The 16,433-nt window shown below is 38.2% G+C and overlaps 1 protein-coding gene across 11 annotated transcripts in view; it reads right to left on the reverse strand.

Moving 5' to 3' along the window:
* Supt20h (SPT20 homolog, SAGA complex component) overlaps positions 1–16,433 on the reverse strand; it is a 35,496-nt gene that overhangs the window by 560 nt on the left and 18,503 nt on the right. For 5 of the 11 annotated variants that reach the window (XM_038348024.1, XM_038348029.1, XM_038348027.1 and 2 more), the window contains 11 exons: positions 15,913–15,939; positions 15,442–15,474; positions 14,366–14,474; positions 13,678–13,780; positions 13,217–13,372; positions 11,271–11,577; positions 10,379–10,536; positions 7,360–7,415; positions 5,188–5,331; positions 2,144–2,249; positions 512–624 (listed from right to left, as the gene is read on the reverse strand). In XM_038348024.1, coding sequence (XP_038203952.1) covers positions 512–624; positions 2,144–2,249; positions 5,188–5,331; positions 7,360–7,415; positions 10,379–10,536; positions 11,271–11,577; positions 13,217–13,372; positions 13,678–13,780; positions 14,366–14,474; positions 15,442–15,474; positions 15,913–15,939 — 1,312 coding nt within the window. The remainder of the gene's footprint in view (positions 1–511; positions 625–2,143; positions 2,250–5,187; positions 5,332–7,359; positions 7,416–10,378; positions 10,537–11,270; positions 11,578–13,216; positions 13,373–13,677; positions 13,781–14,365; positions 14,475–15,441; positions 15,475–15,912; positions 15,940–16,433) is intronic. The other 6 variants (XM_038348034.1, XM_038348033.1, XM_038348035.1 and 3 more) reach the window with 3 other exon arrangements.

Here is a 16,433-nt window from a genome sequence, read left to right on the forward strand (position 1 = left end):
TGTACTTCTCCAAACTAGGACTGTGCAAAAACCTGCTGAGGGCTTTAAAAAAATGATACAATTATCTGTTACTTAGCCCTGGCAGTCCATACTGCAGTAATGCAGCAATTTCAGTTACCATTTTGTTGTATAATGATTCATACCAAAATACACTATCAAGAGTTGATCACAGTGTGCTGACACCCTTTCCTAAAATAATTTGCAACACTTTTTTAAACCAATGGGAACACTCCCACAGCATAAAATTATAAAGTTAATAATTGGCACTTAAAACTATTTCAAAATACACTGCACATTAAAGGGGTGTGTGAAATGTGCCACCAAGACCTTAAAAAGGATTTAAAGTATGCATTATTATAATTTACACTTAGTGCTCCAAGCTGACTGGCATGTCAGATTTCTAAAAATAAAACTAAGTTACTGATCAATCGCTTTAGCAGGAAAGCCCCACGGCAAAGCAGTATTTTGGAACTTAAGGGTTTTAATTAATCAAATGAAGCTGCTAGATTACTTGAATCTGCTGCTGCTGCTGCTGCTGTTGCTGCAAGGCAGAGGAGAGCTGGAGTCTCTGCTGAGGAAGGCTTTGCTCAGATCTGTTCTCGGCAGAGCCAAGCTGAGACAACACTACAGGAGAAGGGGAAAGCAGGCCAGTTAAAAAGTTTGAGGGCGACCAGGGTTGGAAAACACGGCATAGAAAATGAGAAAAAATAGAAATTACCTTAAGTAACAAATCATACCTATTTCACAATAAATTTTGTCTCCTGCTAATTAAGGGTATCACTGATTCCAAAACATTCTGGCTATACAGAGGGAAGGGCATTCCTTCCTTTCTCTCTCTCTTAAGTCTTATCCCAGGCTGGCCTCAGAACTCACTATGTAGAAACGGCTAACCCTGAATTCCTGATTCTCTTCTCCACCTGAAGAATGCTTTGGTTATAGGTTTATGCATTGTACTCAGTGTTCTGAAGTACAGAAACACTCTAGCACCTCAACTACATTCTGTCTCCATGACATCCTCGTTGCATCCCAATGGAACTTGATACTGGACCTTTGTCCGAAAGCCACCCTTATATGATGTACGTTCTTTTAAAACACAACATGCAGTGAGCTCGCAGAGATGAACTAAGACTTACACCTGATCGGGCCATCCCTATCATTCCACATTCTCAAAGAGGTGAAAAGGCTGACCACGCTTAAGTGAGTGCAGTTTGTCTGAAACCAGACAAAGTTTCATGATCTGTCTACAATTCTTTTCACAAAGTTACTATGGCTATTTTAGAAAAATGACTTGTGTGGTAAAGGTACATTAGTTAAATCTGCATTTGGAAATTCACAAATTCTAAATTACAGCTCTTTGTAAGAATTAGTTTCAAAACCCAAGTGTGAATTACTCTTACTAAGGGACATTAAACTTGAAAACTAGAAGTTACAGAAATCTAAAGGCAAAGCCAGCACACAGGGACAATTTACTGAATCCTCAAATTTCATTATAGCTTTGCTAATTATTTTTATTAAAATTCTATCTTGGTTTATTCAAATGTGAAGTCAGAATTCAATACAGTATTACCTTTTTACCATTTCTTACTTTCATTCATTCCCTACTTTCAAGTGGGAACATTCAAGTTAGTTTCATTTTTATAAACAAGTAACTCACATAAGTTTTTTTTTTTTTTCTTCTCATGGTTTATTTTTTTTTATATTTGAAAATTTCCATCTCCTTCCCTCCTCCTCCCCCTCCCTCCCCTCCTCCTCCTCCTCCACTCACATAAGTTTTGCTAATTATAAAGAATTAACTCATACAATACAAACTGAGAAAATTATGCAATCTAGGACAATGTGGTCCCAGGTAATTAAGAAAACGGAATTAACCACTGAAAACTGCTTTGGCGGCTTTCTATGAACTGAGATGAACATGTAAAAGTTTGCCAGCTAACCACTGTAAAGAGAACATATAAGTATGTGAGTCAAAGCTTTCATAATCAGCTGTCAAAGTAATTTTTAAGGAAAAATTCTTGGTCAGCTGTTTGTTAATCTTGTAGTTCACGGATTAAATACTTCAGTCTTTTTCTGATTACTGCTTGTAAGAAAGAAAAGGGAAATAATTTACACAGCGAGATCGGAAGGAAGTCAGGATGATACCTACCAGCTGCCTGTGACTGTGGAAAGCCTCCTACTCCAGTAAGATTAATAATAGCAGCTTGCTGAGCAGTTAAGGCCTGTTCCTGAGCAGTTAAAACTTGTTCAGATCCCTGAATTAAAAAAAAAAAAGTGACTTGTGCAAAAAGGGCAAAACAAATTGAGCCAGTGAAAACACAGCATCTCTTTGATGTATGAGGAAGAATAAACAGTAGCTTAGGTTTCATATAAATATAAATTATGAACACATTTAGAAGTAGCAAGCTTGGAATGAACAAAAATACTAAATTAAAACCTCACATCACTATTATAAAACAAAAGAAAAACCCAAAAATGCACAAAAGCAATGCATTGGATATAATTTCTTTCCTAAAATGACCACAAAGACTCATCTATCTATCTGTCTGTCTGTCTGTCTGTCTGTCTGTCTGTCTATCTATCTATCTACCATCTACCTACCTATCTATAAACAAACAGAATGAGATATTTACCAGCAAGCTAGAATAATAACTAAAAACCATGAATAAAAATTAACTACCAACTACTAAAGCATTCAGCAAAAAACAAAAGAATAGGAAAGGTACACAATCAGTATTAATAAAGCAAAAAATTGAGATATAGAGGGTCATTTACTAATTATAGAGGTCAATTAGGCCATACTGATTCTAAATGTCTACACCTAAAGATAAAGCTTCAAAATCAGCTGTGGTGGTTCAAGCTTGTAATCCAGTACTTAGAAGGAGGACAGTGGAAAATTACTGTTAAAATCAAATGAGAATATTTTGTAGAATTAAAATAGAAATATAATGTATCACAACTTGTGGAAAGCAGCCTAAGGAGAGCTGAGGAGGAAATGAATGGATAGAATTACTCAACTCAATAATTGAGAAAGCACTGTGCCTGTCAGGCTCCTGCTGCAATCCCAGTGTTTGGAACTAATGCAAGAGTTTGGTGCTTCCCTAGAAGGCTACAGAGTAAGGGCCTGTTGCAAAACAAACAACATTCACACACACTAAATATAATAGGTTTCATCACAATAAAGGATAAAGGCCACTCTTTGGGATCTTAGGTGGAATAACTAAATAAATTAAGATTATAAGAGTTAAAATAATTTGGGCTGCAAAAATGGTTCAATGATTAAAAACACTAGGTGCTCTTCTGGAGAATCAAGGTTTGATTTTCAGCACCCAGTCACCCAGTCACTCACAATCATTTGTAACTCCAGTTCCAAGGGAACTGATAACCTCTTCTGGCCTCCACAGGTACCATGCATAGCAACGGGACACAGTACCCATGGTACATAGATATGCAAGCAAAACACCCATACATATAAAAATAATAAAATTTTAACAAGATTGTCATCTTTGTCTTTTCATCCCTCTCAAGATCATATAAAGTCAGAGAGAGAAAGTTTCTGATAAATTGTAAGAAAGGCAAGTAAAACTGCTGAACTCTAAGAGGAAAATAAAGGAGAAAAGTTTCATCAGTTGAATTTGTCAATTATATCTCTTCAATATGAATGCAAAAGTATAGCAGAGGAAAGTAAAAACCCCAAGAGCAGAAGTTAGGCAGCCATCTGTGAGGAAGTGGAAAGACTGACCCTTGTTCTCACTGCTGTGGGAGTGTAAGACAGTGCGGCATGACAGCAGAACACTGTAGTGTCTCAGGGAAGTAAGAGAAGCACTGTAAGACCCAACAAGTTCTCGACACATATCCAAATGATGATCTGTCTGCGGAGACAGCAAGAGATGCAAAAGGACACATGGACCATGATTCCATCTCCCTACATGAGGCACTCAGGATGGTGAAGATCAAAAATACAGCACAATGGTGGTGTTTGGACTGAGGACGTTATCAGTTGCTTATAGAGTTTCAATTTTTCAAGACAAAAAATAATTTGTGCAACAGTGTGAATGTACTCAATACTACTTAAATGTAAATGGCAAACAGCTGGCATTGCTTACGCCTGTTCTTACAGCACTCGGGTGCTGGGGCAGAATGAATGCTGAGTTCCCAGCTGGGCTGGAGTAAAAGCCTGCCTCAAAAACAGCAACAACAAAAGCTCCAACACTATATTTCAGTAAAGGCACTTTCCCCCAAGGATGAACACAGAACCCAACAGTGGAAGGACAGGACCTACCAGTCCTTTGGACTCATGTTCACCATTACCCATATATGGACATAAAGAAAATAAAATTTGTTTTTTAAAAGTGAAAGGATGGAAGGAAGGAAGGAAGGAAGGAAAACCAGACATCTTATCAGTGAAGCAGAGCCCTTAATGTACTAATAATATAGAAAGTTATCAGTTTGTCCTCTCTGATAAGCCTGCCAGAGGATGAGTTTCATCTACTGAAGACCTGAAGGAGTGAAGTTTAAGAGGGCTGATAGGGTAGTTTTCAGCATCAGCTGAGACCCTTAAGGTGGGACCCAGGAATAAGTATATTTAGGTTCCTAAATGATTCTACAGAACAGCCAAAGTCCCAACTGTCCCCTCTCTTTAAACTTCAATTTATTTAATTACATTCTCACTGGCAGTGTCTGCTTTTGTCTTTGTTCCCACTGCCCAGTACTTCCGGCCAACACAGATCCACTGCAACGGTAATAAATTTCCACAAAAGGGACTGGAGAAATGGCTCAGCGGTTAAGAGCAATGGCTGCTCTTCCAGAGGACCTGAGTTCAATTCCCAACAACTATATGGTGGCTCACAACCATCTGTAATGAGATCTGGTGCCCTCTTCTGGCCTGCAGGCAAACATGCAGACAGAATACTGTACATATAATAAATAAATAAATCTTAACAATAATTATACAAACAGAAGATGATGTGGGGCCACCTGCCTCTGCCATTAACTGTTTGGCTGTGTGACACTACTTGTGAAGATGGAGACCTCATTCAGACATGCTATCATTAGAAAAACTTGCAGCTACTGGTGTTAAAGAGAAACAACACAGGAACAACAAACTAAAACAGTGGAAATGTATGAAAAACATGTCCTAAATTAGTTCCACAGTGAAAATGTAAATACAGAAAGATGCTAAAAATCCCATACCTGCTCCTCTGGCTGCTGGGGACTTGAAGCTGAAGGCTGTTGTACAAACTGCGGGAGCTGTAGCTGCTGCTGTTGAGGCTGTTGTACAAACTGAGGAAGCTGTTGCTGCTGCTGAGTGTTAAAAATGGGTGAACCACCAGGAAGCTATTCAGAATTTAAACAAGAATTAGCTACTTCCATTGTTCCCATGTAAAATATTTAAATTCCCTTACAAATATCCATAGATAATTAGCTAGGGGCCAAGCAGTCTCCTAGGCTCTGAGGAAACAGATGAAGACAGCAAGAGAAGGACTGGAGATGGAGCTCAGCAACTGCTGGGCCAGCTTTTAAACTTCCACATACATACACCACATTGAAGCAAAACAAGCTACCTGTGCTTCATCAGGCTACACCCAGAAATTATTTTTAAGTCCTACTGCTTTCTCCCCCCATATTATTTTCAAATATAAATTACCTGCTTCTAGTTAATAGCTATCCAAATTTACAGTTTTTAAATATTTATCACTTCTTTGCCATCCCCACAAAAAAACATCACATACGCTAAGAAACTGAACAAAGTAACTGGGCATCGTGGCACACTGGAGCACCTATATTTATTCCTAACACCCAACAGGCTGAGAAGGGAGAGTTCAAAGCTAACCTGAACTTCACAATCTGTCCTCAAAAACCAAAGTTATGATTCAGAAATTTGTGTAAGACAACCCATCTCCCAAATTTGTTCTAGTCTTTTAGTAATAACCCTAAAAATAACCATTTTAATAGAACAGGGTAAGGAATTCTAGGGCTGATTAAGAAAGTGCCTTTACTGTAGAGACCTTTATCTTGCTCTTATTCTGAACCTAACCAAACCCACTAAATCTGACGTAGTCCAGGCTCAGTATTTCTTTTTTACTAGTAGACAAAGTGGCTTTGTTCTCATTCCTTTTTATCTGTCATGAAAGACTTCTCAAGACATATGCTAACATGAAGCAGTATGCTCTAGCTGTGCCCACATCACCAGTGCACAGCTCTGCCACTGGCCTGCACATACTGACTGTATTTATACCACATAAACAGTTTTAGTTCAATCCAAACTTCCCTATCAGTTATATATGAGGTTGGCTGATCTGTCCAGTATTGCTATTTCTCAATAATCCACAGTTCTGTATTATCAGATCTTTATCTTCAAGTCTACCTTTAAGTTCTCTGCAGACAACTATCTATTTTCCAAATTACTAGTTTAATATGTGACTGTTAAAGAACCGTGGGGAATAAAGCAAGTTAAGGGTAACAGCAGAAAAACACAAAAAGAAGTATTAAGCATCTAATAGTTTGTAGAGTCTACATTTTAAACAGTCACGTGCACACTGAAAGGAGAGGGGACACTCTGTGGAGGAAAAAAGTAGACCAGTGTGGAAGGAGCAGGGAATGAAGATAGGTGAATGTACGTAAGGAAAAGGACATACTATAATGAAAGCCATTATTTTATATGCTAACTAAAAGAATTACACATAAAGAAGGGGAAGTAGAACAAGAGAGGGTAATGGGATAAGTAACTTGGAGCACACAGAGGGACCAGGAAGTAAAGGAGCTAGCATGGGACTTAGAGTGCTCTAGTCTCTAGTCCTCGTCTCCTCTCTCATGCATTGCTAGCTCTTCAACCTGAGACCTTGCCCATGTGAAGCAGGTGGTCCATTTTCTATCTCAGAGTACAGTGATACTGTAATGGAAAAAAGGTAAGGTGGCCACATCATTCGGTATATATTAGACCCAACAAACATTTACAGAATGACTAGTAGTTATATACCACTGTATTAAGAAAGTATAATCTCCTTGGGGGAAATAATGTGTACCAAAGTTTTGAAACCTCTAAGCACAAAAACTCAAGATGAGCTAACAGCACATACATGTCTGCAAGTGTCTGTACTGCCACTACTGTAGGCTGGAGCTTTTCCAGGACCACCTCACTGGGGTAAACAAGCTCTTGATCAGACAGACTAAAGCCAATGAACGCCGCATCTATAGAACACCCATTATTTTTATTTGCACTTAACTACATAAAGGTAGCAATACACATACCCTTACAAGATTCCAGATAGACCTCAAATTTTCATATGCTAACATGTATAAATATGTTGTTTTTAAAAAAACAAAATATAAAAATTTAAGTCAAAAGCACTGTTTTATGTTTACCTGGAGTAGATTTAAAGGCCTGAGACTTGAAGTATTTTTTAAACCAAATGGGATACCTGTTAAATAAAAGTAATGGTTATAATAAAACAAAGTATTACAAATGAAAATTTAGACTTCAACATGTGAAAACACATCACTGTCCTTTCTCCAAATGATTAATTTACACATATTTAAAAACCCTTCAACAACAAAAGAACTGCTTTATTATTTGTCACTATTGACATTTTATTCTAAGTTGCAGGGTACTAGATATAAACTATAATCTACATTTCAGACTTCTTCACTTCTCATACTGCTGAACAAAGTCATCTAGAATCGCCTACACTTTGTGAAAGGAACAAAACTACCGTCCCTGTGCATTTTAACTGCCACAGTTTAAATGTTTACAGTCCTCAGTGACATACAATAAATACTAAATTCTGCATTCCAAATACCAATCATCGCTGGGTAGTGGTGGCACATGCCTTTAATCCCAGCACTCAAGAGGCAGAGGTAGGCAGATCTCTGTGAGTTTGAGGCCAGCCTGGTCTACAAGAGCTGGTTCTAGGACAGGCTTTAAAACTACAGCGAAACCCTGTCTCAAAAACAAAAACAAAACCAAAGAAAAACAAACAAACAAACAAAAAATACCAATCACCAAAATGTTAAAAGAACACTAACTTTTGTAAAGATAAAAACCAAAGTTATGATATAATGGCTTATTAATTCCAAATTTAAGAAAAGACAAAACAAAGTACTAGCAAGATGACTCATGGGTAGTGGCACTTGCCACCAAGCCCTGGTGACCTGAGTTCAACCTCAGGACTCACATGGTGAAGGACAGAACAGATGACTGTAGGCTGTCCTGATTCTGAACTTGAGCCACAGGATGCTCACACATACAGATATAAAACAACGTTCTTAGCAGACTGTATAGCAACAGTCTGTTGACCCTGGTCTCTAAGTATGTGTAAATTAGATAGTGTGGTGGTGATACATTTTAACCTAGCACTCTGGAGGAAGAGGTGGAGGATCTCTTTAAGTTCAAGGCCAGTCTGATCTACATAGTAAGTTCCAAAACAGCCACAGGTACACAGTGAGACCCTGTCTCAAATGGTGTGCCCCACAAAACATAAAAATAAGTGCAAATTTTGTTCACATCAATCTGAATACAGATTAAAAATTATCTACTCTAGGTACAGTGGTTTGTGCCTGTAATCAAACATTTGGGAGGAAGACATGGGAAGCTCTTAAAAAATTAACAAAAATATGTAGTCCTCTATTAGATGTTATTTATAGAAAGAGATACAGAAAACTGGCATGTGATGTCATCAAAGCCTTGTACAAGAACCTGAAGAAGTCTCAGATGTGTCCCATTTCAGGAAAACAGTCCCTGAGGAGAAATGGCTTGCGCTATCACTGCTGTGCAAACATGTACCAGTGACTGGCATCCACTTAGTGTCTCACTGTGGCACAGCATACAAAGGAACGTGACTCCTGCATGCAGCTTCCCAGCTTATAAAGGCACTGGTAGACTTCCTCTTTCTCTAAAGACCAAGTAAAGTCAGAATGCAAATGACACTGAGTCTGGGAAAAGGATTAAATGGCTTCTCTAAGGACAGCACTGGAGCAATAGAAACCCTAGAAGCTCCTTACACATAAATATAAATATCTAAAATTCTAGATGTGACTTTAATATCCATGGCCCCTTCTCATCAAAATACGCACAACTAGAATTAGAAAATAACAACATATTTACGTTATACTTTCTGTTTTTTCTATAACCGAGAAAGCTTTTGGTCGGTTTATTTCTGAGCTGCCCACCCGCTCCCACCACTGGTGAGAAAAGGAATTGGTCCCAGGCATCACACACATTCATTAAAGGGCATCATAACCAGCACACTTATTCCCACTGCTTTGGGCCACAAGGTAATAACTATCCAAGACCTACTACTATAAAGGATGGCAACGAGAACGTTCCTAATGGCACAGGTACAATGTAAATACTGTTTGACATGTATTTATTCTCCTATGAGAAAAATTATTATTACTATCACCATTTTATTTCTGGGGAAATATAAAAAAGCAACTTGCCAAAATTACACAAGTAAGAATTTAGGTGTTTAGCTACTATGCCAAAAGCGGTAGAAGATACATTTTTATTGTCATTACTATTGACAAGAATAAGGTTACTTATTTATTTATTATTATTTACGCAAAGCAGAAGACATGATGTGTACAAACTTATAGATTTAACAGGTTTCTTCCCAGAAGCTGTTTGCTAGGTGTATCAGAACTAAAAAAAGGCCTTTTAAGTATCTGAGAAATAAAACTATGAAAAACATTTAGTGTTTTTAGTAATGTATGTTCTTAAAATAACAGCTTTTAATCTGGGTATGGAGACACAAACCAGTCATCCCAGCTCTGGGAGGTGGAAACAGGAAGATCAGCACATACCAAGCAGGAAGTCAGTTTTTGAGACCCTGTTGTTGTAAAATATTTTAAAATGTGTTGCATTTGTTCATGTTACATTTGTTTAACTCCCTGAAGCTGTGTTACTTTGCCTGTCTACAACACCTGATTGGTCTAATAAAGAGCTGAATGGCTAATAGCAAGGCAGGTAAAAGGATAGGCAGGGCTGGCAAACAGAAAGAATAAATAGGAGGAGAAAATCTAGGAGGAGAGAGCAGAGAGGCAAAGGAGGAGGACATCAGCTACATAGCAAGCCAAGGAGTCAAAAGAAAGGTATACAGAAATAGAGAAAGCTAAAAGCCCAAAAACAAGAGATAGATAGGATACTTTAATAAAAGATGACTAGAAATAAGCCAAGTTAGGGCTAAGCATTTATAAGTAAGAATAAGACTTTGTGTGTATTTATTTGGGAGCTAAGCGGCAGGCCTCCTAAAGACTGAAGAGTAAAATCACCAATAACACCTTATCTTTAAAAAAATAATCACTAAATACAAATAAACACACACACACACACACACACACACACACAAAAGATAAACGAGAGACTTTCACATGTACTTATTCTAACCTGTCTGAGAAGTTGCGGGCAATGCACTGGGCAGTGCATTTGTTAAGAGGCATCCTGAGGGAAGAAGGCCGCTGCCCAGGCTTTTTCCTGCAGGAGTAATGGCGCCAGTGTCACAGCCCAGCATGGAGTTTGAGGCACTCTTCAGAGCTTGGGCTGCACTGCAGGGTAAGGAGCAGAGCATTACACACTAGGAATGCAAATACAGTCTCGCCGTTCTTCAGATTAAAAAACTATAAAACAAATCTGTCTTTAAAATTAACTTCACCAGGCACTGGTGGCGCTCGCCTTTAATCCCAGCACTCGAGAGGCAGGTGGATCTCTGTGAGTTCTACAGAGCTACTACCAGGACACCTAAGACTATTACACACACACACACACAAAAACCCGTCTCAAAAAACCAAAACAATAAAAAAAATTAATTCCTAGGGCAGGTGACATGGTCCAGCAGGCACCTGCCACCGAGCCTGAAGATGAAGGTGGAAAACCAACCAAAACCTGCAAGTCATCCTCTGACCTCTCCATGTGCACTGTGGCATATATACCCCCAAGAAATATAACATTTTTTTTTAAAAAATTCAAATTTCTAGGCTAAGTTTCATTTTAGTGCTAAAGTGTGACAAGCCTGGCTTACATAATGAGCACATCCTTAGACATTTGTCTAAGTCTAAGTCGAGTGAGCAGAAGTAAAGCCCTGCCCTAGTGATTCAAAGACAATAACAACAGGCAAACAACAAAACCTGGGCGAGCATGAACTGCACCTGTGTACAGGTAGTTTGTTACTAAATTATACCATTCGCATGAAGCAGCTCCTAACTATATCAAATTACATCTTTTAATGTAAAATTTGTTCTTAATCTCACAAATAAAACAGTCTTTAACATTGTCAACTTACCCAGCAGAGCTCACTACACTGACGGAGTTAAGCCCAGCAGAGTCAGCCATGACCGGGGAGACCGTGCTTCCTGTTGTTATAGATGTTACCATGGTAGAAAGAGGAATGGTTGTCACAGGCATTGCCTGGCTCAGAGCCCTTTGCTGCTGAGCAAACTGAGTGAACAAAGTGGGCTGAGGGGTGAAGCCTGAATCTTGGGGAGATGGGGTGGCTGAAGGGGTACTAGGAGTTGAGTTCTGAGCATCAGGAGGGTGTGGGGCCGATGAAGGGGTTGGTGTAGGAGTAGATGGCTTAGGAGTTCCAGATCCTGCTCATTGAGAAAAATAAAAATTGCTAGTTTGTTATAAATGGCCGGTCCTTTTTAAAATAAGGTTAATGGAATTTTACTTAGCACTGATAAATTTGTTCCATTTTTTTTAAAGCAGTGAACTGCAAGTGTTAACTCTCTACAAGATCCATGAGTGTTGCTACACTCAATTACAATTAAGGATGCAGTATATCACCTAAAGCCCCACTCCAGATGCTATCACAGAAACAGTGGAAGTACACGTACACTCTACCACACACCCACTGAAAAGTTAGTCTCCTACATGCTGTCTTTTGTCTACAAGGTTGAAAAGTTAATTTTTGTTATTTATGATTTCAATAGTTCAAGACTTCCTTAATACTGCTTACTTAGTTTAACTGAGATAAACTGAACATTTTTAGTAAGCTACACAAGGTTATCAGTTATATTTGGCACCAAGATATACATGTTTAATTCCCAACATACCAAGTTTACCCTGACAAATTTACAAAGAGTAAAGCAAGTACTGTGTAGATAATACTGCATCTTTAACAGTAACTGTGTACTTCTGTTTAAATGTAGAATGTATAGAAAAATCTGTTGTGAATGAAGTTTGCACAGTTTATCAACTTTAAAAAAATAAAAAAAAATGAAACCAAAAAAGTAAAGCAAAAGCTCTTGAGGTGTTTCCTTTTTTAGCTTTCATGTCCTGCAGAAAGAAAGGAGAGAGATGTGAATGTCCAGAAGCTGTCACCCCAACCTGACTTAACACAACTGTGTGCAGCAGATCACCACAATCCACACCCACAACATGAGAAGTATGAATAAGACTTTCAGAAGATGTATTTATTTTTCTTTGTGCAAAACAAGAAGGCAGAAAAATTACACCTTTTGAGCTATCAGGATGCAGATGTTAATATCTAGGACCATCCTAGCACTGTGCAGTACACTGACAGCACACATTAGCAACCAAGCAAAAAAACAAAAACAAAAAAGCTAAAAAACTGGAATTCTCCCCCGAATTAGTACCTAATATATTCAGATAGTCATTTGAAGAAATTCTCCCACATTAAACCTAGCACTCCTATATTGCCTCTACTTGTTGTTAAAAAAGGTATCCAAAAGTGAGAATTCTACTTTCCTATGTTCAGATGATCACGTTTTAGTGACAGCTTGCAATAGTGTGGAAGTGCATGCTTTCAAATACTACTCTTCAGTTTATTGCGTATAACCTTGGAACCTGCTGGTGTCTTACACATACAAAGGTAGTACCTCCAATAATTCACTCTCACATTTTCTTTCTGGTATCAGCCACAGTTTATATAGTAAGAAAAAGATAGTAGGGGGCACTGAAAATAATACTCTGCAACCTTATTGCCAAGTTAATTTTTAAAGAACACAACAAGCTTATAGGCGACAGGCCTAAAAGAAAGGTATACACTGAGTGCATACATAGATACAGAAAAGCAAATATAATTACATTAAACATGTAATATACACAGCCAACAAGAATTCTACCAGGAGTTTCATGCAACTTAAACATTTTGGGTACACAGTGCATTCTGACTTCACCATTCATAGACTGAATAAAAGCTGCCTTCAAGAAACACTACTGCAAAGCTTTATGAAAATTTTTGCAAGAGTTTAAATCATGACTCACTCTGTGAAGAGCTGGCAGGTGACAGGGCGGCAGGAGAAAGCATGCTGACTTGACTGAGCTCCACAGACGATTTTCGAGAGAGACTTGGCTTAGATGACGGAGGAGGAGTTGGAGATTTAAGGAAGCTGCTGGCCTGTTGTGCTGTAAAATAGTTACCTGGAAGAACACAAGTTATTTCCTAGGGCTGGAAAGGTGGCTCAGAGCACTTGCTAAGAAATCTTAAAGACCAAATTTCAGACCCCACCACACACCCAAGCCAGCTACCTCCAGAAACAAAGGTGTGTGTGTGCGTGTATATACATATATATACATATATACATGTATATACACGCACGCACACACAAATAAAATTAAGTCTTTCCCTATATTCATAATTCAAAAAATTCTGTGAATTATCAGTGTAAAATAAGTAACATTTTAGGAAAGAGATGACTATTAGGTAATACAGTCGAGGATAATACCTGAGGAACTATTTCCTGAGCTTGAGGGAAGTTTGATGGGTGGGGGTCGATGTTTTACTCCCTTCCCCAAAACTGAAGACTGAACAGACACAGTCTCGGGCTGCTGAGGAGTGACATTAAACACAACTGTTAATATTAAAGCTAGTATCATTATAATTCCCACATGAAAACAAGTTACAACTGCAAAGTACTCAGTATGAGAACTGCCTCAGTTTCCCGTGACATCCACAGACTGTAACATACATGATGGTGTGATATGAGACCCAGGAAAAAGCAGAAAGTGAAAGAAAACCGGTCACCCCTGTCTACCTTCCTTTAATAGGAATAATAGCTTGTACCTATCACTGAGTACTTTTGAAGCTTTCAACCATAAAGCTGAATTATTAAAAAGTTAAAAGTAGGGGGCTGGAGAGATGGCTCAGAGGTTAAGAGCATTGCCTGCTCTTCCAAAGGTCCTGAGTTCAATTCCCGGCAACCACACGGTGGCTCACAGCCATCTGTAATGGGGTCTGCTCCCCTCTTCTGGCTTGCAGGCATACACGCAGACAGAATACTGTATACACAATAAATAAATAAATAAATAAATATTTTAAAAAAAGTTAAAAGTAAAAGCAACTCCTTTGCCCTTCACATTCCTTAGGCTCCTTGAGAAACAACAAGGTACAAGGCACCATTGGTGCGAACGTACCTCTGTCTCCTCTCCTGGATTGAGACTGGCTGAACCACTAGAGCTATGTGACATCTTCACTGGGCATTTGGCTTCGTTCTGGACCAACTCCTGGTACTGATTGACTACCCTGAAATATTAGGAAAAAATAGGTAAGGATTAACCAAATTTGTCTTAAAGACAAATCATACAGGAAATAAGTAATGATATTACTGGAAAATAAGTCCCACCAGACTTAATAGAAAAATCAAAAAGAGGCACTCACCACTGAGTTACAAGTGTTCCCTAACTGCCCAACCTCAAGTGCTGAGACAAACCTAGGGCCTAAAAGTGAATTCTCATCAGTATGTACCACAGACCTACTGTTCCACAGGAGAAAGGCAACTAGTCTCGTCAAGAGTTCGAGGCCAGACTGAGCTACATGAGGAATTCATGTCTTAAAAAGTGTATTCTGGGCTATGAAGCCAGATAAAAGTGCTTGCCACCAAGCCTGACAACTTGTGTTTACTCCTGACCCTACACGGTGGAAGGAGAACCAGCTCCTGCACAGTGACAACACACGCTCACACACTAAACAAATGGAATGAAGAGAAGCGCATTCTAATCTTTCCAATGACAAAGTAATGTTTAAATCTTTTCTGCTAATCATGATAAAGGCATATAAAGGCACCTTTTAAGATCTTACTTCAAATATAGAAATTATAAAGGTAATTATAAGCTTAATATCATCCTTGATTACAATATAAATAAACCAATGAACAGAAAATTCCCTTCCCTTTGACTTGGATTATAAACTTCCCACTTAAAAATTGTCTTTCTCAGATGTCTAAATTTTCTTACCTAAAACAAACTGTACTTTAAACATGGTCTTTATTTTCTTAATTAGATGAAAAAACATCCAGGGTATTAAAATACCATGAAAAGGGCCTATGAGATTTTGATATTAAGTGATTTAACCCACGACCTAATAATAAACGAGGTGATGTTCAGTGACATGTGTAACAGAATCGACACCTGTGACTCAGACACAGAACACTCAACCCACAAAGATGCAGTCACAGCCAGTCAGACCAACTAAAGGGGCAAATGCACTTTACCTCTCCGCGTCAGTCTTGGACCCAATGATGAACCTAAAAGGTCACCAAGAGAAAGAAGTATTAGTAAGAATGTCTTAAAACATCTTAGGTTAACCTTTATAAAGTCTTTAATATATAGCAATGTATCATTTCATTAAAAAATTAATTAAACTTGAGAAATAATGCCCAAGTTTTACATTCATCCTAATCAATTTGGCTGATTTGCCTTAGGAGAAATTCAATGTTTATTATTATACAATCTGGAATAAAATTACCAAGTACCACTATACACGTTTACAAACACTGTACTACTACAGAAAGGCCCGTGGCTTTCCATTCATTTAATTTGACTCTAGAAGTCACTCTTACAATTATTTTAGACAAGAATGAAAGCTTATACCCAACTCAAACAAAAATCTTGACTAAGCTTTTTTTTTAAATTTTGACATTATAACAACATATAAAAACAAGTGAGTCTTATTTTTTAATTACCAATTTGAATGATCATCTGCAGAGGAGCTGTAATATAAAACATAAAAGAAAAGCACTCAGTTAGGGCAAGCCAAACTTAAGTTTCCCAGCTCTTAGGTTCTGAACATGGAAGGACGTGGAAGAGCACAGAGCCTCCAGAATAACAGCAGAGATAGCAGTTGTCTCCTGGAAGCAGTTCCCAGAGATGGAAACTGAATTTTCACAAAGGAGTAGCGACTATGTCATCACACTACGGACATGCTGGCACTTTTACAATGGTGGATGTGTCTTTAGTGGTAGTCTCTCGGAAATATGCATAATCAAAACAGCTACTAGTTGTTAACTGAGGAATTGCTGCTTTTCTTCTTGCAGACTTTTACCTAGGTACAGGTGAAATAACACTAAAACCCATCATTCTTCACAAATTTCCAATCAATTTTGGTAAAAGTTTAAACAATAATTTGACATACAACTGACCTTGACAATTTTTCATTTTCCTGAACTCTTTTCCATTTTTTAAAACAGTATGAATGTGATTTAAC

This window comes from Arvicola amphibius, chromosome 11 (assembly GCF_903992535.2).
Source record: "Arvicola amphibius chromosome 11, mArvAmp1.2, whole genome shotgun sequence".
In the NCBI taxonomy this organism is placed as follows: domain Eukaryota; kingdom Metazoa; phylum Chordata; class Mammalia; order Rodentia; family Cricetidae; genus Arvicola; species Arvicola amphibius.